Source organism: Melospiza georgiana, chromosome 9 (assembly GCF_028018845.1).
Source record: "Melospiza georgiana isolate bMelGeo1 chromosome 9, bMelGeo1.pri, whole genome shotgun sequence".
In the NCBI taxonomy this organism is placed as follows: Eukaryota; Metazoa; Chordata; class Aves; order Passeriformes; family Passerellidae; genus Melospiza; species Melospiza georgiana.
In genome coordinates, this window is record NC_080438.1 from 25,864,993 (window position 1) to 25,890,776 (window position 25,784).

General features: G+C 40.0%; 1 protein-coding gene across 5 annotated transcripts in view; it reads left to right on the forward strand.

The window, feature by feature from the left end:
* Positions 1-348: 348 nt before the first annotated feature.
* Positions 349-25,784, forward strand: part of OSBPL9 (oxysterol binding protein like 9) — a 56,897-nt gene continuing 31,461 nt past the window's right edge. For 3 of the 5 annotated variants that reach the window (XR_009114803.1, XM_058030163.1, XM_058030164.1), the window contains exons 1-4: positions 349-523; positions 9,257-9,307; positions 12,970-13,048; positions 24,709-24,785. Coding sequence is in view for 2 of the 5 variants with exons in the window: in XM_058030163.1 (XP_057886146.1) it covers positions 413-523; positions 9,257-9,307; positions 12,970-13,048; positions 24,709-24,785 (318 nt within the window). In the remaining 3 variants the exon portion in view is untranslated. Of the gene's footprint in view, positions 524-9,256; positions 9,308-12,969; positions 13,049-13,381; positions 13,401-14,679; positions 14,699-24,708; positions 24,786-25,784 lie in introns of those variants that run through there. The other 2 variants (XM_058030167.1, XM_058030165.1) reach the window with 2 other exon arrangements.

Below are 25,784 nucleotides of genomic sequence, written 5' to 3' on the forward strand. Positions count from 1 at the left end.
TCCCAAAGTGCTTTAGGAGACAGGACGACGCCCTCCCGCCCTCACTCTCCGCAGGGCCAGCGCGCCGTGCCCTCACGGCACCGCCTCACAGCCCTGCCTGGCTCCTCGCCCTCTGCCTCCCCCGGGGCCGTGAGGAGAAGCCGCGGGGATGGAATCCCTCAGGCAGCGCCCTCCATGCCCGTACCCCGAGCTCAATCTCTCGGGACCCCGGGGCCGCCCCCGCCGGGCGCCGCTCCCCTCACGGCCCCTCCCCGCTGCGCGCGCAAACGCCGCCCCCCCGGGGCAGAGTGGCCCCGTGGCCCCTCCCCGTCGCTGCGTGCCCCGCCCCTCCCCGCCCGGCGGCCGCCGAGTCTCTCCCCCGCTCCCCTCACCGAACGCGCGGCGTGCGCGGCGGTGCCGGTCCGGTGCTAAGATGGCGTCTATCATGGAGGGCCCGCTGAGCAAATGGACCAATGTGATGAAGGGCTGGCAGTACCGCTGGTTCGTGCTGGACTACAACGCGGGGCTGCTCTCCTACTACACGGTGAGGGGCGGCGGGCGGGCCGGGCGGGCGAGGAGGCGCCGGGGACCGGCTCAGGCGCAGGGTGGGGGCGGGGAGGGGACTCGGGGCGTGCGGGCGCCCGGGTGGCCAATGGGGAAAGAGGAGGCGGCGGGAGCGACCAATGGGGGAGGAGGAGGCGGCGGGATCAGCCAATGGGGCGGCGCTGCGGGGAGATGGAGTGGCGGGGGCGAGGGGCGCTGTTGTTGTTGGCGGCGGGCGGCGCCGCTGGCGGGAGCGGCCGCGGGACCCGCCCGGACTCTCCCGGCAGCTCCGGGGCCGCGCGCCCTCCTCGGGCTGCCCGTGTCCCCCTGTCCCGGAGCCCTGCTCGGTGCTGGCCGAGTCCCGCTGCTCCCCGCCCTGTCCAGCGGGAACTCTGGCCCCGGTCTGGGGGCTCAGCCCGGCCGGCGGGCGCGGGCGGTGCCGCCGTCCCGGGGCCGTGCGCGCCCCGCGCTTCGTTCCCGCGGCTCTCGGGGCGTTCCGGCCGCGCTTGGCGGGCTCGCTGCCGCCCGGCAGGTGCTTCCCGGAGCCGGGTCGACTTTCCCGTTTCCGTTCAGGACTTCCCACTTCCCAGCACGAACTTTTTTACTGCTGTGTGTTAACAAACAGTGATGCTTTCCTTAACTTTTTCTTTCTTTTTTTTTTTTTTTTTTTTTTTTTCCTTTATAATCCCTGCCAGATCCTGCCTTACTGGCTTGTTCACCTTCCTTATTCATATTTTTACATAACTTACAAGTATTTTAATGGTAGGAATTAATTTTTTTCAAGGATGCACCGTGAAATCTGAAGGCTCGCTGGGTGAGCTGCATCCATGCCCCAAAGTTTTCTTCTCGTGGAGCAATTAGTGTATCAGGCTGGATAAAACACATACAAATTAAACCTGTAATAAGTTGGAATAGATTTACAGCAAATAACTTGACATACCACATTGTCTGTTAAGCTTTGTTTGTACAGAAGCATTGCATATAAAACTTTTTTCCCTAAATCTGGATTTCCATTATACAGGTAGAAGCAGGGGTAAGGCTTCTGCCACAGAACTGCCACATGCTCTCAGTTTTGTTCATGTGGGTTCAAAATTTCACACCTGGGATGTGGATGGAAAAATGGAAGTGCTTTTATAGTTGCTATTTAGTGGCTCTTCAAATGTCAGCTGCTTGACAGAGATGAATTAGTCAGTGTGGTCTAAGTAGCAGTCCAAGGTGCAAAGTCATTTAATGCTCAGCTACAGAAATAGAAACATTTGCTGATGACTGCTGTGTATAATTATAATTCTGGATATTGCACTGACTTTCATCCTATGGTCTTCAGCTGTTTAGTAGAATTATATTATTTAATTTTTTCCTATGACTGGGTACCTCTACATATATGTTACACTTTCATTTTGTATAATTTATTATGTTCTCTGTCAGTGTAACAACTTTTAGTTCAAAAATTTAAAAACTCTTTTTTAAACTAGCTATCTTAAAAAGCTCAAGTTGGGTTTAAGGAATAAAATCGTGTTCTCTGCTTTATGTGCTTTTGCCAGTGAGAAGTGGCTGGGGTGAACATTTCCTTCAGAATGCTCTTCCCATCCGTGAGCTCTTTCATTCTCTTACCTAAGGCTGTAAGGCCTAATGTAATGCATGTATTGCATATGCATTTACAAGGTGTTTTACAAAAGCCTTTTACCCAAATTGGGAAATTTCAATCCTACTGAAACCTGCCTGCCACAGGATCTGGTCCTTGGGCACGCCCTGCTCTCCTGTGTGCTGGCAGGGCAGCAGGGTCAGCAGGAGCGGCGTTTGAAGGATAACTCAGAGCTGGTCCCAGCTGATCACACCCCTCTGAAGAACCAGTCCTACCCCTGAGAAGGTGATAGGGCACCGTTTGCTTCACCTTGGTGTTGGAGTAGTAACTCCTGACTGGTAGTTGATGAGGCTCGTAAATAAACAGCATTAATTTGAAACGTTGGCAGGTTCGGGATTTTATTTTAATGGAGCAACGTCCTGTTGGGAAGGAACCTGTGATCAGGTGCACGGGGCTCCCTCTGCACCAGTTTCAGTCTGGAGCAGTGGAGTTGCCTCACTTGTGGCTGGGCTGCTGGATCTGGCCTCTCCTAGGAATGCAATGCAGGGCTGGGATGGGCTGGGCTGGATCCAGCCCGGCTGTCTGGACACACAGCCTGGAAGCATTTCTGTTGGGACAGGGGATTACAGGTACTGATCAGCCTGAGCCTGCCCATTGTCTCTCCGGGCTCCTCAGCCTCAGGAGACACCCTCCTGCAGACAGGAGACACTTTCTCCAGCACATCCCACAGCCTGTTAACCTTTGGCTGGGCAGCTGGGGAAAACTGCAGGCAAATAACTCCTGATGCAGCTGAAGTTTCCATTAGAGCCCGAGCCACAAACTTCTTCATGGGCGTGTCCTTCCACTCCTGGACTCAACCCTCTCTGGTAGTTACTTAAAACAGACTGCAGAAAAGCACCCTTAATGTGAAATAAACATTCAAACAGAATTAGTGTGAAATAGCACTGCACTCGGGGGGGAAAATAAAAGTCTATGCTTTGTCTTTTGGTGGAATGAATAGCTGTTAACCTAAGTATGTTTTGGATACATACACCAGGAGCAAATGAGTGCAATGAAATTCCATTTCTGGAATGATAAGAACTTTAAAGGAGCAAGTCAAAAGATTTTGCATCAAGTGAGAGTCGGGAAAAAAGAAAAAAATGTAATGGTCACATGTATTTCTGTTTTCATTTGTGTGTTCCATGCTCTGTACTTGTATTGCAGTGAACAATAGTAGTGCTGCTTGCATGTGTCAATGTGAATCTTCTCATGTGCATTGACAAAAAAGCTTTTTACCTAACTTGCCAAATTGTTGGCTTTTTTTTCCACTTCTGTAGTCCAGGAGATTTTTTCCTCGTTCAGAATTGAAATGTTCATCCTTAAATTTGCTTATAGTTACTTTTGTGTAAAGTTGCTTACAAATTCTGTATTTTACAGAGTATGATCTGGACTCGTCATCCAAATATTCTTTTCATGTGGTTTTGCTTAAATAAATGATTGCTGATATCAGTAAATGGCCCCTTTTTTTTTCTTTTTTTAAGCAAAATATGAATTAAATGACATGTGCCATTTTTGCCATTTTGGATCGGTTTGACCAATGGCTTGACAAATTATTTTTTTCCCCTCAGTATTCTTGCATTTGTGACTCTACTCATGCTTCAGTTCTTTCTCTTAAGGGAATAACTTACATATGTAAGTTACTGAAGCATTGTGGGTTTGTTGGCTTCACTGAAATATTTAGCAAACAAATCTTGAACTGGCTCATTCCTGCCTTCTGCTGGTGCAGGGGCTGTAAAGTTGTTCCATGAGCTGGATTCCACATGAGAAATAGCTTTGTGCTGGTTTATTTTTTCAGCTGAATTTGTTCTGTTGTTTGTTTTGTGCATGTCAGTGAGGAAACGTGTGTGTTGACATTATGCTGGGAGGAGAACATGAAGACAAAGAAATAGTCAAGGAGGAAAGGAGAGTTGAATGCAATTTGCTTTTTGTTTGTGTTTTCTGGCAGAAGTGCTGTCTTAAATACACATCAGCTATAGCCTTGATAACCCTTGGGAATTCTGTAGAAATAATCCAGTGAACCACTCAAGTTTGAAAATCTGATTTAAATTCTAGCTTTAAGTGTACTCTTTAAATAAATATTTAAATTGTATAATAAATTGAAAGCAGACCTGGCATAGCTGTGCAAACAGTGCTAAAAACAGTGCCAGAAGAAGGTCAGTTCCTTAAAGTATTTTAAAACTTCATGGATATATGACATTTGGTGATATTGAAAGGACAACTATTCAAAATGTTGCAGGCTTAAAGAACTGCCTTGCACAGTGAGTGAGGGCTGCCAGAAAAAATTGTTGTGTATGACAGCTCCATATTGTGTGTTCCTGAAACCAGACTGGGGAGCCTCCCATCATCTTAATGGTTTTTGCAGCAGTGAATGCCTGAAGAATGGATTTTAGTGCTGTTCTTTTGTTCATCATTCCATCAAACCACTTTTAAAACATTTGCTGGTCGACTGATTTCAGGAGCAAGAGCTGTGTGAAATCAGTTGTTGGGAAAAGTAGTTGCAGCAGTATGAAGTTCTTTCTCCCCTCATGTTTTTCAAGATTACTACTAGTTAGCAACTTTAATGCTGGTTGTATTGAAGAGCTGCTTGTGGGTTGTACAACCCAGCTATTGAGGGGGGAGACTCAAATTTTGGAGCAGTTTTATGAGTCTTTGGTGGTGAGCTGAGAGCAAACCTTGTTGACTTGATTTCAAGCCATGCCTCCAAAGATGCAGCCATGGCTCAGTGGCCCCATGGCAGAGACTTTCAGTTAAATGCTTCTTTCAAATAAAGTTTCTCAATCAGCAGCTGCGTGCAAAAATCCCAAGAAAGCAGGAAAAAACCACATCTGCTTTTGCACAAAGGTTCCCTCCGAGGTCTCTGTTTTCCATTCTCAGATGAAATGACACTTTTTTCTTGTAATAACTTGATCTTGTCACATGCCCTGAAAACAACTCAGCGAGTCTATTAAAAACAGACAAAACTGTAAGTGAACTTGTCATAATAAAAATAATTCTGAATTTATGGTCATGGCATATAAAATATTGTTGGTTGTCATACAAGGCTAAATTGAATTTTGTGCATTAAATTTTGTATCACAGGTTTCCATGCACTGAATAAACTGTTAAAGGATTATTATTGAAGTAGTTGACTCCTCTTTAGTAGTTAAATTCCAGCTACAGGCAGTTTAGTCTGTAACTGTGCAGTTTTGGGGAAGAGACTGAATGGAGAGTTCCAGAACTGGGCTGTACCTTTTACAACTTGTGCAGTTAAAGCCTCACATGAATTAATTTCTCATAGGATTCTTTAAAGCAGTGTAATGCTTTTCCGTGCCACGACCTATAAAATGTTGCCTTACCTATTTCATATAATCCTGGTATCTGTTTGGGTTAGATGAGCCCCAGTGGCACCTCAGCTATTGCTGCTGCAGTGTTTTATCTCCCGTTTTATGACTGCACCCACAAAAGTCCCAGTGTTGGCTGTACAAACAACAGGGCTGTGAGATGCTGTCCCTGAGCTCAGGGAGCTTCTCCTCTGAGTCTGGGGTGTGCCTTGGAGGGGAGGAATGGTGGGGCTGGGAACAGCCTGCAAAGTCTTCAAATTGTTGAGGTCTGTTTCTGCTTAAAAAATGAGCGTTGCCTTAGGATTTGATGAGAAAAAATGACTGTTATGGAAAGTGATCCATATTTAAGCTTCTCTTGTAGATGCAGATAAATTGCAAAGATTACTGTTTATAGATACAGCTTGTTCCAGGTTCTTCATCCTTAACAGGAAATAAATGTCCCAAGCGGTTTTGCTCATCTGTGTGCTTGTGTTAGGGATTTCCATGACAGCACTGAGTGAGTCAGAAATGCACCTCTTCAAGTTCTGCCCTTCTGATGCAAGCAGAACTCGTGCCTGAGAACTTTGGGAGGCCAAGAGCAGCTGGGTTTTATTGGAAACCTTAAACTTTGCACGCCACAGCTACAACTCAAATGAAATAGTAGCACTTCTAAAGATGAAGGAGGGCTGGGGGTTTTTGGACTTGGGTTAGGATTCTAATTTTGTTTTGTTTTCTTTAAATAGGCCCAAACATTATTTTTATTTCTCTTAAGAAGAAGTAAAAGGTTACCTGAAATGCCTTATGTTAAATCAGTTCTATATGTGATCAACTTTGCTGTGTGGATGTTAAAGAGGAACCAATAAAGGCCACATCTTTTTGGGAGATACCTAAATTCTCCCTGCAGTAATACTCTATAGGTTTATTCATTTTTACAAATTTTTATTTGAGTTTCAGCTGAAATTTATCTCATATTGCTGTCTGCTTATAACCTGTTCAAGTCCTTTATCATCACAATCAGTACAGTGTGTATTGAAAGCTTATGGGAAATGTAATTTTGTCTGGTTATAAAACTGAGTGCTGAAAAAGATAGCTGCATATTAAAATTTTAAATATAAAATGAAAGTAAAATGTGGGGGTTTTTTATTAGCCATTTAGATATGTCTTTCTGCTGTTATGAGTTTTTGTTCAGTGAAATGGAACCATTCCTCAAGGCAGTTATGGGATGGCTTTATTTTTAATAGGATATATTGGATAACCTAAACTGAATCAAAGAACAATAAAGGGAAGCTGAGAGTATTTGAATTGTATTTTTATAAAATCTTAGTTGGGGAGGGGGCAAAATCTAAAATATCAGCTGAATTGTGTTTTAAAGTGCTGTCCTGCAGCAGCAGAGGAAGGTTTGCTGTGTGCCAGTGAGAGAATCCAGCAGTGTGAGTGATGGCAGCTGCCTGCTCTGGAGCTCAGGGAATTCAGATACTGGAATGATGGGTGTTTTATTGCACTTAGGCAGGATGAATTCCATTCAGTGCTTTCTTATAATTGATATTAACCAAGTAAAGCTCTGCCAGAAGATGGTGAAATTATGGGTAAACAGGCCCACACTCTGACCTGTTGTTTATCTTGTGATTCTTTTCACAGACTAAGAATATTATAAAGTTTAAACTTAATTTCCATCCCATTAAAATGTCGTGGACAAGAAAAAGGGAGGCTTTTACTGTATCTTCTGCGGCTGAGTTGGTGGTCAGTGGAAATGGGGGTTCTTGGGATTCTGCTCTCCCTTGCACTGGGAGGAGCCCTCAAATTCTCTGCATGTCACTAAACGTTTTAAACCCTTCCAAACCCAACCTGTTCTGCTGCCTTTGCTTTTTGTCTGCTCTGGTTCTGTGCAGGGAGCTGGGAGGGCTTTGCCTGGCTCGTGGGATCCGGGTCAGAACTGGTCAGGTCGCTGCAGCCTCAGTTCAGATGTTTTCTTTCCTGCTTAGATTATGCCCATATTTCTTCCAGAAGCCACCAGAGGGAGTGATAAGCTCTCAGAAGCGTCCTCCCATTTTAGGAGAACTCTCAAGGCAGTGAATATAAAAAAGTAAAAGTGTACTCCAGCGAGCTATGTTTCAAATATACACAATTTCTCATAGGAAGTTGTTGGAGAAACTTTGTAAATAGATCCTCTCTTGGGTTTGAGGTTAAAAAAAAAGAGACCAAAACAAAACAATGTTCCAAAACGTCTTCCCTATGTACTTGCTGTCTAAAAAGAAATTATATCTGTAGAATACATTATGGAGGCACTACTGGTCTTTACTTCCATTTCACTTTGACCAGCTAACATGTGCTGATGTAAAAACAAGTAGATTAATATTGATGGCTTCTAACACTCAGAAGACAGCTCTGATAAATTGGAGCCTGAATTGAATGAGAGGTCAGCTAAAACATTATTTGAAGCCCCAAGTGCAGTACTTGTACATTATCTTTAGTGAATAGGACTTGCAAGGACTGCTTCATTCTTTCCTCCTAGCTATATCCAAAACATGTTTCAGATAAAGAATAATTAGTGACTCTTAAGACTGATACTTCTTGTCCTGTCTTTTTCTTCCCATTAATGTCAGCAAGATTTTATTGTCTAATTGCTTCAGTGAAGATAGGTGTGGTGGTAATAACATCAATATATTGTCTTGATGGAATTATTGATACACTGCTGAAAGGAGTGGGTATTTCAGAAGATGACAGCAAGAGAATCTGATCATGAGACACCAGTGAGAATTGTTGTTTTCCTGACTTGAAAGAATGTGGTTTGAATATTTGGATGGCAAGAGAGAAGGGGTTTTATTAGACAGGACTACTTTTCAGATAAGGCTACAATAGCAAGGAATTCATAATTTAAAAAAAAGGAAGCATGTGTGTGAGTAGTCAAAAAACAGCCCTTAGCAGAAAACTGAGTATTCAGGATGATCTGACTATTTTCCTTTTCACCTTAAATAGTTTGTGTGTGCTACTTAGGCTTGCCACTATTGCCCAATGGTTACTGTCAGCTTTGCCTGTGACACTGATGGGAAGAGCTGAAAGCTCAAGGATCACTGTTTCAAGCTGAGTTGACTGTTTAGAATTCCCTGCCTGGGGGGAAAGCTGAAGCTTTTTTTCAGTGCTTCAAACAGGTATTAAAGAAGAGATTGAGTAAATTTGCAAGGTGGGTTAATGTGCAAGTTTGAGCACTGGTTATGGACATGAAAATCCTGTTTTCTGATCTGGGCTCCAACAGCTTAAATGGCTACAAAGGTTAACTTTTTAAATTGTAATGATGACAGCGGGCTGTACTACCTAGGAAGTAGATTTACAAACAAGTCTAAATATGAATTTTGTCTCTGCCTAAAAGTGTATAAATCAGGGGAAGTTTCTGACAGATGTACAATTTCATTTGTACAGTTCTGCCTGCACAGCTAGATTTTGTTTCATGGACACTTTCCTGAGAATAGGAGAGAAAGGAGGAAGATGTGAATCAGCATACTGCTGATTTTTAATATTTCTCAACTCCTTTCTTCTTCCTTTTCTTTTACTTTCTGTAAAGGCATGGACTGCATTTCAGAAGTATTTTTTGAAGTTTCCTAAGTAACTTCTTGAAGTGGGATCTTGTATTCTTTTGAAGGATTCATTTTCCATACCATGGCGGTGGGAACAAACCAATTTTGTAACAGAAATTGCATCTTGTTTAGTCATTCACTAAAACATGGTGCAAAAATGCTTTATTCATTCTCTGTTGGTTTGAATAACTTTCTTTTTACTGTATCTGTTAACCCACTGATCTGTTTTTTTTCTCTTTCAGTCAAAAGACAAAATGATGAGAGGCTCCCGCCGAGGGTGTGTTAGACTCAGGGTAAGTGTTGTTTTATTCAGTACTCAGTGACTTACTGTGTATAATGTGTCCTAGTGGAGAGAACTGCAAGGAGACTTTTGAGGTTTGGGCTCTATTCCTGACTCTGCAAAATGCTGAAATGGTGAAAATATTTAAAGAAAGAAAACACTAGAGATCAAGTGACATGCTGGGCTAATTACATCCTATAATTTATATATGGTATAAAAATATTATACATATGATATATTAGAAGGTATTCTAATGTGGCAGAGTAAGATGGGTTAGTAGTAGGACACTATGAAAAATTTGCTGTTTGCAGTTCTCATTTCTCTGTGTGTGGAGGTCAATGTGTATATACACAGATATATATATATATAGATAGATAGATAGATATAGATATATATAGATATATATAGATATATATATATATATATGTGTATGTGTGTGTGTATGTTGTTCTGTGTCTACAGAAATCATTGTGAATCTGCTTCCTTCTGTCCTGGTTTGTTTTTCTTCTCTTGCTGTGTCCTACCAGTTTGGACACTCCTTGGGCCTAGGCTTGAGCTTAGTGAAAGGAGAACTGGAAAGGGAAGGGAGAACACTGCTGGCAAAGTTTTTGAAATATGGTTGGAGTGGGGTGTGCAGATTGGGGAAGGAGAAGGTGCAGGGATGGAAAGTTGAGCATTACCTGTGTGAGGCTCTCTGTGTGGGACATTTAGCCCTGACTGCTGCTCCTGCAGCTGGAAATGGAATTGCTAAAGGGAGGTGAGAGTGCTGTGATGTCTTTGCATATGCCCAGCTCCTACCTCACTGTCATGCTTGTACCAAAGCTATTTCTTCTTGCACAAGTCCTGTTCCTATATTTTTTCCCTTTTCTCATAGAATTATTGTTTCTAGCATGCAGCAGTCTTGTGAAGAGCTAGAACAAGTGAGGAGTGAGAATGATGGGTATGAATGGGAGCATTTTGAAAATTGAAGTAAGAGAAGTCTAGAGAAAGGGATCTGTGATCTTACAAACAATGTGATGAGTGTTGAAGGAAAACTGAGCATTTTCCAGTTGCTCCTTCCTTCTGTTGTTAGGCCTTCCTAGTCATTCTCTGGGTACCTGTAGCCTTCTGAGACTCAGAGAATCCCCATTAACTTGGATTCCAGATGACTTCTCTTCACTTTGCCTTGCTTGATGTATTGATATCTTAATGCAGAATTTCTTCAAGGGAAATGTACACTCAAACCACTGTCTAAAACAAGACATTCCCAAAGATTCATGAGAGAGGGTTTTTCATTGTGCAGAAAAATTCTGTCCAAAAAGCCATGCCTCCTTTAATGGTGCTGTGAGCCTGTCACTGTGGAGGTTGGCCTCAACCTGCCAGTTTAGGAAATATCAAAAGTGAACAATCTGTTCAATATTGCCTGGTCCATCTTTATATGTATTTAACATAAAACAGCCACTTTCTCTTCTCCCATCTGTCACTTTTCCACCACAAATTGTTCTTTGGAGTTTTCTAAAAACTGATGGACTCCCCCAGCCTTTCTCTGGATATGTGTGATTTGCTTGTTTGGGATTGTTGGTTTTTTTTTTTTTTTTTGTGAGGAAAGAAGGAATCTTCCTTTTTTCTGCTTTTGTAAAGCAGCTCCCCTGGCAGATGACAGTGAGACAGTGATACTGATAGCTGAACAGATGGGCTTTTGCAGTCTGAAATTCTATCAGAGAGGTTTTCTGTTTAGAGTAATTGTTGATTTGTAACTGTAGGTGTGAACATAAACAAACATGTAACTTAAGCAATTTGGCTGAAATATTTCCTTTTCTCTTGAATGGATTATGAAAAGCTTGTTCCTCACCTTTTTGCTCCTAATGCACATTTCATAGGCCTGAAGGTTCATCTCCAAATTCTTTTGCTGATTGTCTTAGTGTACTTAGGAAAGCGTAGTCACAAAGCATTCTGTGTCATCTGCACTATGCTCATGTCCTGCTAAAGTTTTCTGGAATATCCATGAACTTTGCCACTCTTATTTCTAATTTTACTCATCCATGTGTATTATCTGCATGACAGAGGAAGCATTTTCTGTGCTTCTGGCTCAGCCCCTCTGCCCCAGTGTGGCAGTGACAGTCTGTGCACAGGTTTGAGCTGAGTTCACAGGCCCAGGAGAGCTCTCCCTGCTCCCACACTTGGGATGGGGCAGGACTCAGCTGTCTCAGTCTGTGTTTATGGGAATTTTACCTGTATCCTCTGGAGATAATGGTCATGGTGAGGTGAGGGTCAGTCTCTTCTCCCGGGTGACAGGATGAGAGGAAATGGCCTCAAGTTGCACCAGGGGAGGTTTGGATTGGATATCAGGGGGAATTTCTTCACTGAAAGAAAGGTCAGCCATTGGAACAGGCTGCCCAGGGAAGTGGTGGAGTCACTGTCCCTGGAAGTGTTCAGAAGATGTGAGGATGTGGCACTTGGTGAGGTAATTCAGTGTTGGACATGGTGGCACTGGGTTGACAATTGGACTGGATAATCTTGGAGCTCCTTTCCAGCCACTCTGACTGATGCAGCTGCTGAGGAGAGCAATATTGTGCAACTTGCAGTGACCTTCTGATTTACTGCATAGCAAAATATGTACTTCAAGTGCCCAATATTTATCTGCTGGTATATTTAAAAGAAATCTGGTGGTTGTTGTGTCCTGGCACTAAAAATGTTCAGAATTATACTGGCTTGGATACACTTTTTAGGTGCCTTTTTTATAGTGATCACAGAGCTGTCCATGAAAGGCCTATAGGGAAGATACTCCTGGAGAAGTTAAGTGGCACATTTTATCAGTGGAGGGAAATAAAATCCAGCTTGGAGCTATCCTTTCCTGCCACACTGCCTTGGATTACAGATGGTTGGTGCTGTTCTTACCTAGGACTGCTGTCGTGGGGCAGAAGGAGAAAAGAAACTGAGTCAATCCACTGGTGATTTTTGAGCAAAATATTACAGTTTATTGAAGCTGGCAGAGACTTGGAATTGTCCTTTTTTGGTGTCTTCTCCTGGGTGAAACTGTTATTTATTGTAAGTGTTGGAGGGGGCAGGAATTAAAATGTGGATGGATTTGTAAATTGCTAAGCACAGATGGTCTTTAATTTATTTGCATTTTCTTGTAATAATTTATGAAGAATTAGGAGACAAAGCTAGTTGCTTCCCATATATCCTGATTACTTACTGTAATATTTACTTAGGGACTGAAAATTAGATCATGCAGTGTACCAGTGACATGACATGATGGGCCAAATTCATTCTGCTAGAATGATTTATTTTTTATTGCAGGCTAGTAGAAAAAATCAGGTCAAGAGCTTCTTTTTGTGGAGTACTTAAGAATTGTTATTTTTATACATGGAAAATACATATAAAATATGTAAGTTGGAATGTAGTAGGGAACTGCTGCAGCATAAAGCCACCTCCATTACAAAAATAAAAGATGCATATCATTATCCAGATAACAGCTTTACAAACGCTCACTGTTTTTTTCTGCAATTAAAAATTGATTGTTTTAAGGAACTGACTGCATCCTATGACAGAGCAGAGAATCTTTCTGCTCTTTACTGTATTCAGTTTGCTTCTAATTTGTCAAAGCTTTTTAAATTCCAGTGGTGTAGTGATAGAGTGTGTGCTGCTGATGTCACTGCTTGCCTTATCAGGATTTTGTTCTTTGTTTCACAGGGAGCTGTGATTGGTATAGACGATGAGGACGACAGCACCTTCACAATAACTGTTGATCAGAAAACCTTCCATTTTCAGGGTGAGCTGAAAGAAGAGATTTTTTTTTTCCTTATAATAGATTCCACTTGTATTTGATGGATGATTTTAAATGTTTGGCAAGAGAACAGCATGAATGAGCACACTGAGAACATTCTGGATCCAGGGGTGCTGCAGGTTAGGCAGGGATTTACATCTGCAGTGAATACATATGTGCTAGAAAGAGACTGTAGCTCTGGCAGGATTTGGAGATGAATAATGAAAAGAATAAATCACTCAAGGGGAGAAAGTAATGTGCTTCTGATGATGGGTTTCGCTTGCAAAACGTTTCTGCTCTTCGTTCTCAAGATACAGTGATGCATTTCTTTATGAAGAGAATCAAGACTGGGCTGAAGGTTGCAGTTTTATCCAAATAGAACTTAATGCTCAATTATGAGGAGACTAGAGGCAACGTTGGGCTTAACGGTGGAGCTTTGCTTCGAGATTTACCAGCTTGCATTCATTTCATCTACATTTCTGTGTCTTGTCTGCCAGTCACCATTTCTCTGCTATTACCCTTTTATTCACATTTCCTAGCACCAATGCCATCTGCCACTGCTATGTTCCGTCATTGCATGCTATGGCTCACCGGTAGAAAGGGTAAGGCTCTATATCATTGCTATGTACTCCTTAAATGATTCTGTCTGCAGCAGTAGGGCAAAATACTGTGCTGATATTGAGTAGAGAGCTTCCTTTTTCTGAATGTTAAAATCCCAGGGAAGTATGATGAAAATATTTTGCAGTTAACGTTTGTTAGTCTTTTTGCGTTTCCTCTGAAATGCAGTGACTAAATAATTGTTTTGTATAGAGCTGGAAAATGTAAATACCCAAGAGGCACACTTGCACTTATGCAGTCATTTTAATTTATGTAAACTGAAATAATTCTGTAACTTACATTGTACTGTACATATTCTTAAATCAGTGATTTGCAGCTGGGAATTATCATCAGTGCTGTTCTTTTGTGAGACTATTTCTAATGATAAATATTTATTGTACACCATATTGTCACTGGCTTCTGTGTTCCTCGTGCTGTAGTTTTTCCTAAATGCTGCTGCTGTCTTCTGGCTTTTCACTGCATTAAGCCTTATAAATATACCTTCAGTGTGCTGAGCTCACAGTAATGCTTAAATCTCCTGTTCCCAAGGATAATTGTTAAAATGCAAGCTAATTGCTAATGCAGTAATGGAATGCTGTACTAGGGTAGTCTCTCAGTACTATAAAGCTAAATACTGCTGAATATTTGAGAACTTGATACAGGTAAATCTAGAAATCTCTGATCTTTAGTTGCTAAGATAGACCTTTTTTAATACATCTTGTTTTATATGCTGTATTCTCCTTTGGGTAGCCAGATGCCTTAAGAAAACTGATAGTATTTGACATAAGGAATGTTCTGCTCTGAGTAATATTAGTCATTTTTGAACAGCAATGTTGTCACATCTCGTGCTTTATAATTTCCCTTTCTCTGCATTTCATATTAAGCCAGGATTTATGTATCCTCCTTTAGTGTACAGCTAAGATATTGTACACTATTTTCTGTATCATGCTTTTTCTATTAGCATATTATGAAGATAACGTCCCTGATTCCCAGGAAATTGTAATGATACAAGCACAGTATTAATATACATGGATTTAATGCAAACATGTATAAAGACAGGTAAGATATGAGTCCTCTGATATTTCAGTGTCAAAAATGTTCTGTAGAACGATATATGTAGTTATAGGCACTGTAAATGCATTCTCACCTCATGCAACCTCTGTCATATTTATGTCAAATTTTTGTACACTATATTAAATTAATTCAGTATTACACAGGTTTTAACTTATGCAAAATGTGGGTCACTTTCAGTCATAAGTGGTGAGGGGGTTAATAATGTAAATATTACAAAATGTGTGCTGAGACTACATAGGGTATGTAGGGCAGATTCTGGGAATAATCCAAGAAAACATACAACATTCTCAACAATTTCTCTCTAACCTTTAATACCTGATTAAGAGAGAGCTTTTGTTCTGCAAGATAGTCATAACTATAAATTCATTTACCCTGTATAAAAGAAGTCTTGGACAAGAGAAGACTGCAGGAATGGCAACTTGCAGTCCCTTCATTCTTGCTGCCTTCCTGCTTTCTCAAGAACAGACAGGGATTCAAATGAGCTGGAGCCTCCTTGCTGGGGAAAATCCAGAACTTTAAAAATCCAAGCTTTCAGAGATCTCCTGGCTAAGCTGGGGTCCCATCTGCAGTGGAACAGCTTCTCTTGCAGGCTCCCCATTCACTCAGACTTTAAGTACTGATTGGTGCCTCAGTGAAATTTTGCTGACAGTGATAGAATTTGAATTAGTGAAAAATGAAATAAAAACTTCATTCTGGGTTAATTAATTATTTCTTAATGTCACTTGCTCGAAATTGCACATCTGACTAACACTCTAGAGATGGAAGTAATGAGATGAAGGGCAAGTAAGTAATTTAAAACTGCCTGACCAACTTCTCACGTGGAAGTTGATTCCATATGTGTGTAACTGAATTTCTCAAGTGCCAAAGCTCCAGCATCTCCCACTAAGATTTGCCTGTCACTGGATTTTGGCAACTTCTGAGTCATTCTCAGAAGAAAATTTCATATTTTGTTTCTGTCTGTGACAATCTCCCTCTTTTCTGTTCTCAGCTGTGCTTCCTAGTGGCCATCCCTGTATTGAGCACCAGTAAAAGTTAAAAAGTTTTCATTACAAAGATATTGTAGGTTTTGAAAGGTGACTGGGTACATCCCAAATGGGATCCATATCCTTAGTACCTGGGTATAAAGGACAGAAGTTAATTGAATAAATATTGGCAGTAAAACAAACAGCATGTTTGGGTTTTACTGTCAGCTTGACTTCAGCTCTGCCAGAGGTGCCCAGCAGATTCTTTCCCTGTATTTTGTTGTTATGAACAAGTATATTGATGCTTGTTCATATTGGAGGGGGAAGGGAGGTAGAATGACATCAGAAATTTCAAAATAGATGTAAAAGTAATGTATTTTACCTCCTGACTGATCCTTGTTTGGTCATGCTGAGTATCCAGTTTCATGGCTTGCTTGTAAGGCTTCTGAATTAGGTAGATCTTAAAGTATTCCCTCGTGGGTTTTTTCAGATTAGATGCAAAAATCCATTCAAGTTGCTGTGAGACATTTGGGATAATACTTTTAGTTTCATTTACCTTCCTGTCAGGAAGCTTTTTCTTGGTAACATATTTTTCCTTGCTGCAGTACATGTCCCTGTTCTAAATGTTCCATAACTTTCAGACACTGTGGGGGTTGGGTTTGTTTTTTTTTTTAACATCTTCATATCATCATTAAGCTTTAAGCTCTTTCCATTTGGAAATTCACTTCTTCAGTCCTTCATATTACTTAGCTGTTCTTTCTCCTCACTGGGATGCTTGTGACTTAAATTCAAGAGTGGGAACATGATGTTCAAGAGACTCTGGCAAGGGTATTTTTGTATTTCTTCTTGAAGTTTGATTTTCTGTCTAACCTGAAGCAATAATAGCTTCTATCTGGACTGAAATACGTCACTAAATGCATATTGTATGCATAAAAAAGAATCCGTATTTTTAAAAAAAAATTAAACTCCTACCTGAAAATCCAGCTTTTATTCTTACAGCCTGCAGTACAGTTCCTTGGAAGGCAAATCAGTTTTGTCTCCACTGTTTTGTGTAATAAAGGATGGAAGGATTGGAAGCAGTCCAGTGCATTGATCTGAGATGATTTTGCTTTAGCTTTTGTCTTTCCTTTCCTATTTCTGCCACAAAAGTATCTGAGAAATGAAGCGTGAATGTTGCTGTGCAACTTGTTCTCCTATTACATGAAAGCTGTCAGCTGGGAAAGGTAGATTTCTCCTTTTATCCCCATCCTTTCCCAGTTTTGTAGCTTGATTTGTGTCTGCCCACCATCCCAGCTGAGGAACAAGGGAGACATGCCCAGCAAGAGGTTAACATAATGTCATAAAAGCAAGGATTTTTTGTTAATGTGGGAGGCATTATTATTGAGGATATTCTGGAGTCCACAAAGCCTTGGTGCTGAGCAGTATCAGAATGTGAGATTTTAAGTACTTGTATTACATATCAAAATTAATTATATTGGTTTTATACCTGTATTTCAACATTACTTGCAGAAATAGTCAATATTTATAGTCTAGAAATCTTTGACATTGTCCACCAAGTAGATGACAGGAAGCTGACTGCTGTTGTGGTAGGAAGAGGCACTTAACTCTATCACATTACCTGATTTAAATAACGATTCATAAATTGCAGCCTTTAAAAACAAAAACTTTAAGAGTTTTTTTTTTTTAATTTAATATTGAAAAATGCCTAGAGAGAGATTTTGGTGTGAATTCTTGCTGGTTTCTTCAGTGATATCTGTAACTGCTGTTGACAATATTGTTTGTCCTCAGTTAACATTTTTCTGGGTCTTTTGGGCTTCTGGTGGTGCTGGAACAGTGAATTCCTCTATGCTCAACTGTGCTTTCATGTTGCAGAGGAGGATGAGCAGCTGTGATCAGAGTAAAGCTGAGATTCCTGTCATCCTCCCTTTACCTGACCAGGTCTGGGCTGCATCTCATCCTCCCCTGACTGGCATGACTGCAGAAATTCCTCTGGGAGCCAGAGCTGGGTTTAGCTTTGCAGTGATTTTTCTCTGTCCTCCCTCTGCTCCTTTTTGCTATTGATGTATTGCACTGGTATTTTGAGTGGCTAGGACATGTGACCAGAGTGCAGGGAATGGTGCAGGGTTGTGCTTTTCCTGTTTCATGCAGGTCCTTCTTGCACCAGCAGCATCCTGTGTTGTAATTGTTTTCCAATCACCCCATGGTTATGTCCATTTTTAATAGGATTTCCTGTACTCAATTGTTATGGTCATCTATAAACACCTCCTGGTTTTCTGTTTTTAAGGTTGAAGCTGCAGATTTCAAAATATGTGTTAAGCTTGAGAGTAGGAAAGAAATAATACCATGAAACAGTATCTGTGTGGTGTGTTGATTTGTTTTCTTTTTTCTTCCTGTGGAAGAAATTATTACTTTTGGCATCAATATGAATCTCTTATCTCAACTGTGTATGTGATACATAGCAAGTATTTTGGAAGGGGAAAAATGGCCAGAAAAGATCTCACTATAAGGAGGAGGAAGATACTGAGTAGTTCAACACTCTTTCTTCTGTTTTAGCAAGAAATTCCAAATAGCAATAACCTTGAATTTGACCTGTTAAATTAACAGCTATTTTATTGGCTAAGAAAGTGGTTATATTCTTCTATTTTGATTTTTTTTTTTTCAATTCAAGCCAAAATATGGTTTCTACCTTAAACTAGTAGTTTCAGAGCTTTGTGAGTGGGATCTGCAAGGGAAAAAATCCTTTCCTATGAGGGTGCTGAGGCACAGGCTGCCCAGAGAAGCTGTGGCTGCCTCATCTCTGGAAGTGTTCAAGGTCAGGTTGAACTGGGCTGTGAGGAACCTGGGATAGTGGAAGGTGTCCTTGCCCATGGAGTGAGATGATCTTTAGGGTCTCTTCCAAACCAAACCATTCTGTGAATCTATGATTAATTTTAAATGCAAACATACCCTAAAAACCATTTCCACAGAATATACCATATGAAGTATTGTTTAGTGCTGCTATTATTCATATTTAAGTATTATTTTCTAGTGAAAAACCACATACTTGCTGATTTGTCCCACACTCAGAAATGTTTAACTACAAAATTATATATGGATTATGTACACATTATATATGGATTTCCAGGGAGAACTAATAGCAGCTTGATCACGTGTTTCCTTTGTCACACAAATTTCCACCCAAAGCTGTGTTTCTGGGCTGATTATAAAGCTTCCTAAAAAGGCTTTTGAGCTTAGGTAACAATAAAAGAACAGTTTAGTTGGTTTCTCAGGATCACAGATGAATCTTGCAAACACATTGTGCTCGGGAGACCTTTTGATGCCTTTTGTTTGGGCATGACTTTGTGTCTTGTGACTGCACAGGAGCTTCCTGTAGGGACAGGGAGCTCAGGCTGGTCAGACACCTGACCAGCAAAAGGAGGGTTGATTTATGTGTGTGGGTGGAGAATGGCAGAGAATAATGACTGGGACAACTCCAAAATTGTGATACAGAGGAAATAATGTTCAAGCTACTGCCAGATGTGGGAGCTGCATGAGTTAAAGGGTTTTTGTAAGCAGTGTAAGTACAGTGTTGTTCATACAGGCTTGCATGAAACCCTGCTTCATCTTGCATGTTTCTCTGTGTTTTGAAAGGCCTTCAGTGACTTTAAATAGCAATTTATTTGGCCATGGAACAGTCCTGTGGTGCATGACTTTTCCACCTTATTGAGCACTACTGATAAAATCTCTTTCCATTGAGACTGATGGCAGAAATCCTATCGATCTCAGTGTAGCCAGGATTTCATCTCTATTATCTGGTGATTTGTGTGTAAAGGCACTACATTAGTTCTGCACTTGGCTGAGAAAATACAGGAATTTTGCATACAAATCAGTGGAGGTTCTGTCAGAATAAAGGCTGCATAATTGACTCTATTGACTCTGTGGGTGTAATGGACTCTTCTTACTGAGTTCTGCCTGTAAGTAGGTCACAGTGAATGAAAATAAAATATGCATTTCTTCTTGTGACAGCACGGTGTTTTTATAAGTAATCTAGTAATTCTAGTAATAGAATTAGTTAAAAAAATAAGTAATTTTTAAACTAATTCTTCAGGTTTTGCTTTCATCCTCATGGCCATGTGGATGCACACACACACACAAAAATAAGCACCAGTGTGCAGATTCTGAGGTGATGCATTTTGTGTGTTTTCTGTCTTCCAAGTACTGCTGTGCATGACCTAGAAATGCTGGTGGTAAATGCTGTATCGTGGAGCAGAGTTGTTAAACTTGTTTATATCTAATCTTTAGATGCTATCAAGCTTAGGCTGGAAAAAGTAATCTGTTTTATGCTGTACTTTAACATTTGGTATACGTTATATAAACACATATAATCTCTCCACAGCAAAGTAAATATTGTAGGAACTCTAAATTATAAAATTTATTCTCTATTTGGAAAATTAATGGAGGCTGAGAGCATCTAATGTAGTTGCATTTCATTTGACTTCTTATCCTCATAGAACTTTTTAAAATCCCTGACATATCTGATTTAGCAGTTTGGGAAGTTCAGAGATAAAGGGCAATTTCATAAAACAAAAGGGAGTTTTAGGCCACAAGTTTTTGGAATTACAGAAATTCTTCAGCAGAAGCAGTAATTCTTGTGTTTAGTACTTTTTTTCATTCTTTAATTTTCTCTTTGATCAAATAATTGTTTTTCATTCTTTGGACCTCTTCTAGGAAAGAGTTCAGATTTTTTCTTTTTTTTAGTGTAAGATTGATGTGAAAATATCTTAGGAATAAGCTTAACCAGACAGATCACAAAAAATACACATTAAAAAATCATATTAAAACTCACTGTAATAAATGAGATACTTTTCAAGTGTGTTTCTCTGAACTAGTCATAAATAGGACTGTGATCATGTTGAGTACCCTGTGGTTGCCTTAGATATGCCTGAGATGTCACAGTGAATTATACAGGTGTCTTTCAAAGGATGCACCACAGACACAGAGGAGTGAGGGCTTAGGCATATGGGAACAAACTGTAATCTAGCTCATAAATACTAATTCTAATAGAAAAGAAAAAGTAAAAATAGCTTAACTGACATAATCACAGTAAATTGCAATGTTTCAGCCATTAATGATTCCAGTCTCTTGCACACAGCAGTGATTATGCAGCTCGGTGTGGATTTAGCTTCTTTCACGTGCAAATGCTCACTGTCAAATTGCTGTAAAAACTGAATTAAAATTCTAGGACTTAAAAAAAGAGAAAAACACAGGCACTGTTAGTGCCCTCTCAACTGCAGACATAGCATGGCTATTTTTGTGGGTAGTTACATGCTCTAGCACAATTTTAATTTCAGCTGACCAGGTAACACTTGCATTAACCCCTCAGACTAAGAACCACCTTTGTGTTTTTAAGTGTCAGGTATGTATCATGTCCAGGTGTCCTTCAGTGTTTCTTGTTTGGTTTTTTTGTAATATTGTTATTCTAGAATCAGCCTGGGGAAAACCAACTTGTTTATCTCTCATGCCCTTCTTCCCTTTTTAGAAGTTTTGTGCCAGGAGGGACCAGATAATACTCCTGTATTTTTGTATAAGCACACCAGTGTAATTCCTTGGACTAGATAAGAATTGCCTTATCCCAAATGTTTTGTCAGAAACAAATTCTGGGGTAGCTTCCACATAGGAATTGAGGAGGGGATTAACTTTAAAGTGGAGGCTGATCAAATAATGGAAAAGTTGGAGTGATTTCAGGGTACTTGAGGCAAGGACTAATGAGCAGGGCATTCTTGTCCCTACCTGCTGAAGAAAGCACATACAGAGTGGATGTTTGGTGCTGTGCATCACAAACTTCTTAGGTGCAAAGGTATTGAAGATTTTTTTTTTTTTACCAAAGTTGCCTTCTTTAAATGAAAAACAGCTTGGATATTTCGCTTTCCCTACAGATAGGTAGATAATGATCTCTGACCATTGTGTGTAGATTTTTCCCATAAATTCTTTTTGAGTGTGTAGACTAATCTCTTTTTTGAATGTTCCCATTGATTTTTTTTTTCATCAGTGATCTTTTGGCAGCTGTTCAGTTCTAAATTGCTTTTACCATTAGGGAGCTTTTACTTGCACCTAATCTCACAGCAGCCATTTTGATTAGATTTAATATAACTTTTCTTGCATCTTGCTTTACTAAAAACTGCATCCTGCTGGTTTTCTCCGTGGGTTTCTTAAGAGAGTATGGAGAAGAGCCAGGAGGATCTGCTGTTGATGATAGATGGTCTGAAATTAAACCAGTGTCCTGAACAGAGAGTGCTTAAAAGGTTTTGATGCTGTGTTTCCATGCAGTAAGCAGTCTTCTCATGGCAGTGTTCCTGGATTTATCGTGCCTGAGACTTTCTCTAAGTAGCAGGATTGATGAGATTCATGTGTGCTCCCTAAGGATTGATCATGCTATGCCAGAGGAGTGCAATGTCTAACATATGAGGAAAAAATACAGATATTTCCCCCTCTGCTGAGCCCTGGTAGAGAGAGCTGTAAAGGGGTCATTGGAGAAGCAGAAGTTTGAAAAATTTAGTTTATTAATGAGCACAGAAAAGTCAGTTTCATTTTGGAACTGTATGGGTTGGTTGGTTTCCAGGTCTTCCCTGCTGCTGTAAGGCCTCTCTGTTCTGGTGGGGGTTCAGATACGAGTCAGAATGTGATAACCTTTGTTAATGGGCTACTGTATATTAAGATCAGTATTTAACTAATACCATGACCTCTTTTTGCTGGCAGTATGGAAGATCACAGGAATCCTGCTGCAATGCAAGGATTAATTTACTGGTCTGCAGCTTAATTGTTTCCTTTTTAGTTTAAATAGTCGTGGGGAAAAGCCCTTCAACATAGGATATTTGTATCCCATTAATTAATTAATAGCTCCTCAGTGACTTGTACCCCAGCTCCCCAGTAAGATGTTTTTTGGGAATGGGAGATAGTGATTTAAAAAAACACCACAGAAAGACAGAAACCTTACACACATTGAAATAATGCTCACTGTTGTTTTGAACACACTTTTAAAAGTTTAAAGCACTGATACATTTCAAATAGATAGATTAATGACACAGGTAACTATATATGTTTAGTGGTGACTGGAAGAATAATATGGGAAGAGTAAACTATAAACAACAATAGTATAGGAAGAATAAACCTGATTGATATGTCTGGCAGGACTGGGCCAAGGAGCCTGGTTTTGGTAAGCAGAACTAAAGAAACTAAGAAACATTAAAATTGATTCTGGTTGATTAGTTCAGTAATTGAAATTAGTGTTAAGGTGTAATGCTGTGCAAAAAGAACAGCGTTTGTGTGTGCATGTGTGTACAGAATGTGAAAAGAAAATCTTTAATTTGCGTGTTGCAAAATGTATTTAGTATAATGCAGTCACTGGACAGAGTTCACAGGGCCTCTGTCCCTCCATCCTGTCTGCTTTCACTGAATTATAAACTTGTCCTCAGTGCCTGCTTCAGCTTCTCAATTAAAATATGGATCACCAGTAAGAAGAGCCCTGTAAGTTAAAAGTTCTTTCTAGTGAGGCATTTCCAACTTTTTAACACTTGCTGCATTTCCTGCAGGAAAGTCATCTGCTGGTCTGAGTAACATTTAATTACTTGAACTTCTTCCTCTTTCTCTGTGCCTCTGAAAGCACTTTGATAGCCACTTTTCCTAATGTCTGGTTTTAATTTGTTCAGGTTAATGGTATTGAGGCTGAAATACCTGTGGCAATTGATCATAATCTAGTTTTTAAATTTTAAAAGAACAGTGAGTAAGGATTGACTTGTAGTAGATTGGAAACGTGTACTTTTTGGAAAAAAGTAGATAGATTTCAGTCTTTTACCTTGTGTGTAGTGGAAGTTTTGTCCCACTGTTTTGTGAGGCCATCTCATCAGTTAGGCTCTGAGCAAGCTTATGTATTAAAAATACATTCTTAATTATTTCTCACAAACACATACATTGTCAGTTCTCTCCTGATGGTTTTGTTAACTTGACATAGTTAGTGTATATATGCTGAAGTTAACAGTGCAGTATGTTTATCTTTAAATTGCTAGGGTTATCTTTGGGGAGTTTAGAAAAATCTACATATTTAGGAGACTTGGGGCATTTTTAAGTACTAATAAGTTTAAGCTGCAGAATTCCAAAAAAACAAAAACAATGGAAACAAAAGGGTGAGGAAGGGAACATTGAAACAAAGTATTTTGAGCTGGAGAATACATTTCACTATAGCCTAAGGATATTTCCTCTGAACTCCTTAAAAATAAGTGAGATAGAAATCTCAGTTCGCTGATTCATAATAGGTGCTAGCTCACTTAAGCTTTCCTTGCTTCTAGCAGGCTTCCTGTTTCTTTTAATATCTTCCATTTGAGTGAGGACCTAGAAACAATTGTTAATAACTGTTCTCAATCGATTTACAGGCCGGTTTGTTTACAGTCTATTTAATGCCTCTGGAGTTTTCCCTTCTTTCTTTACCTGAGGTCCATTGACTGCTCCTTTGTTTTTTAAGTACTCCTAGAGCACAGCAAGGAACTCTTTCAGACTAGTGAAGTAAAGGTGGCTTGTCTGTGCTGGGGATAGGAGGGAAAGAAAGCAGTTTTAGAGTAGGTTTTTTTTCAATTTAATGTTTGTTGTACGTTTAAGATTATTCTTTGTGCTTCATTATTCACACCAGTGACCTGTTAGGGGTGTTTGTCCCCTATTATGAATCCATACCTGAAAGTTACTATGTCCACACTGAAGTAGAAGTACTAGGTAATTTATTAAAGGTAATTTTCTTGTAAATAAGGAAATGTAAAAATTACTTAATGACTTGAGGAATATCTGTGCAAACTCTGTTTGCATGTGTTCCCTAAAGCTGGACAAGGAACAGAGCTGTAACACAGAAGAAGGAACAGGATATTAAGTCAACTGTGGAATTTTGTTCTTGGTGATTAACACAGTGTGATTAATTTCCATATTTAGTGTGGACATCAGATCTGTTTGCCTGTGCCTTTTAGTATGTAAGACTGCATGTAAGTGAACAATATCTTTTGAATTCTTTTTCAGCTCGAGATGCAGATGAGAGGGAGAAGTGGATCCACGCTTTAGAGGACACCATCCTTCGCCATACCCTCCAACTTCAGGCAAGTTTCACTTTCAGTTTTCACTTGTTTTACTTTTTTTTTCAATCAATGAAATACAGTGTAACAACTGCTAATATCCTACACATTCTGTATGAAATCTGGCTGTTCTATAGCCTATACAATTGGATGTAGTAAAACATCTGTTTAGGTTTGAGTCTGTTATATTTTTCTTGTCCTACCATAATGAAAAGTCAGAATGACACTTTCCTTTATCAGTTCATATTTATAATATATATACTTATCATTTACTCATATTTATTTATAATGTATATTTATTGTAAGGTTCTGGATTTATTGTTGTACATTTAATTTGGTTTTGGTGGGGGGTTTTTGTTGTTTTTTGTTTAAAACTAGGAGTCTTTTTTGGATCAAGCCTCTTGTGTGCTTTATGCCACCTAACTTGGAAATTAAAATGAGACAGCAGCATTGAACCTCTTTCTGGATGACAAAAATGATAAATAGCTGGTTTGAAGCAGGATATCACTGTGTAAGATGGGTATCAGTGGTTCTCTGGTTCTAAAAACAGATGGTTGGATTGAGGATGGTTCTTAGCTTTAGTTACCTAGTTCCAGGAGCTGGACTCTGTCATCTTTGTGGGTCACTTCCAGCTCTGGAAACTCTGTTGTTCTATGATGTAAGATCAGTTTCTTATGATACTTTATAGCTGGACATGTCTCTAAGACTTGCTGAACATTTGTTTTTGTCCTGGAGTAAGCCAAACTCATGAAAGGGATTTGGTTTGTACCATGTAGGTGTCTGCTGATGGTGTAGAAATCTTAAAGCAGGTGTTCATTATTTGTATTAAATAAAGCTTTGGTTGTGCATTTGCAGCATGGCAGGAGAATTAGGTCTCCTAACATTTGATTCAGTGTGAAGAAAGCTAGAGTAAAATCTCTAATATCTCTTAAAGAGAAGCTTATGAAGACTGATTTAGATGACATTTGCCCAATCTAAAGAGTTAGAACAAGCCTGAATTTGACCCATTGAACTTTAGACCCT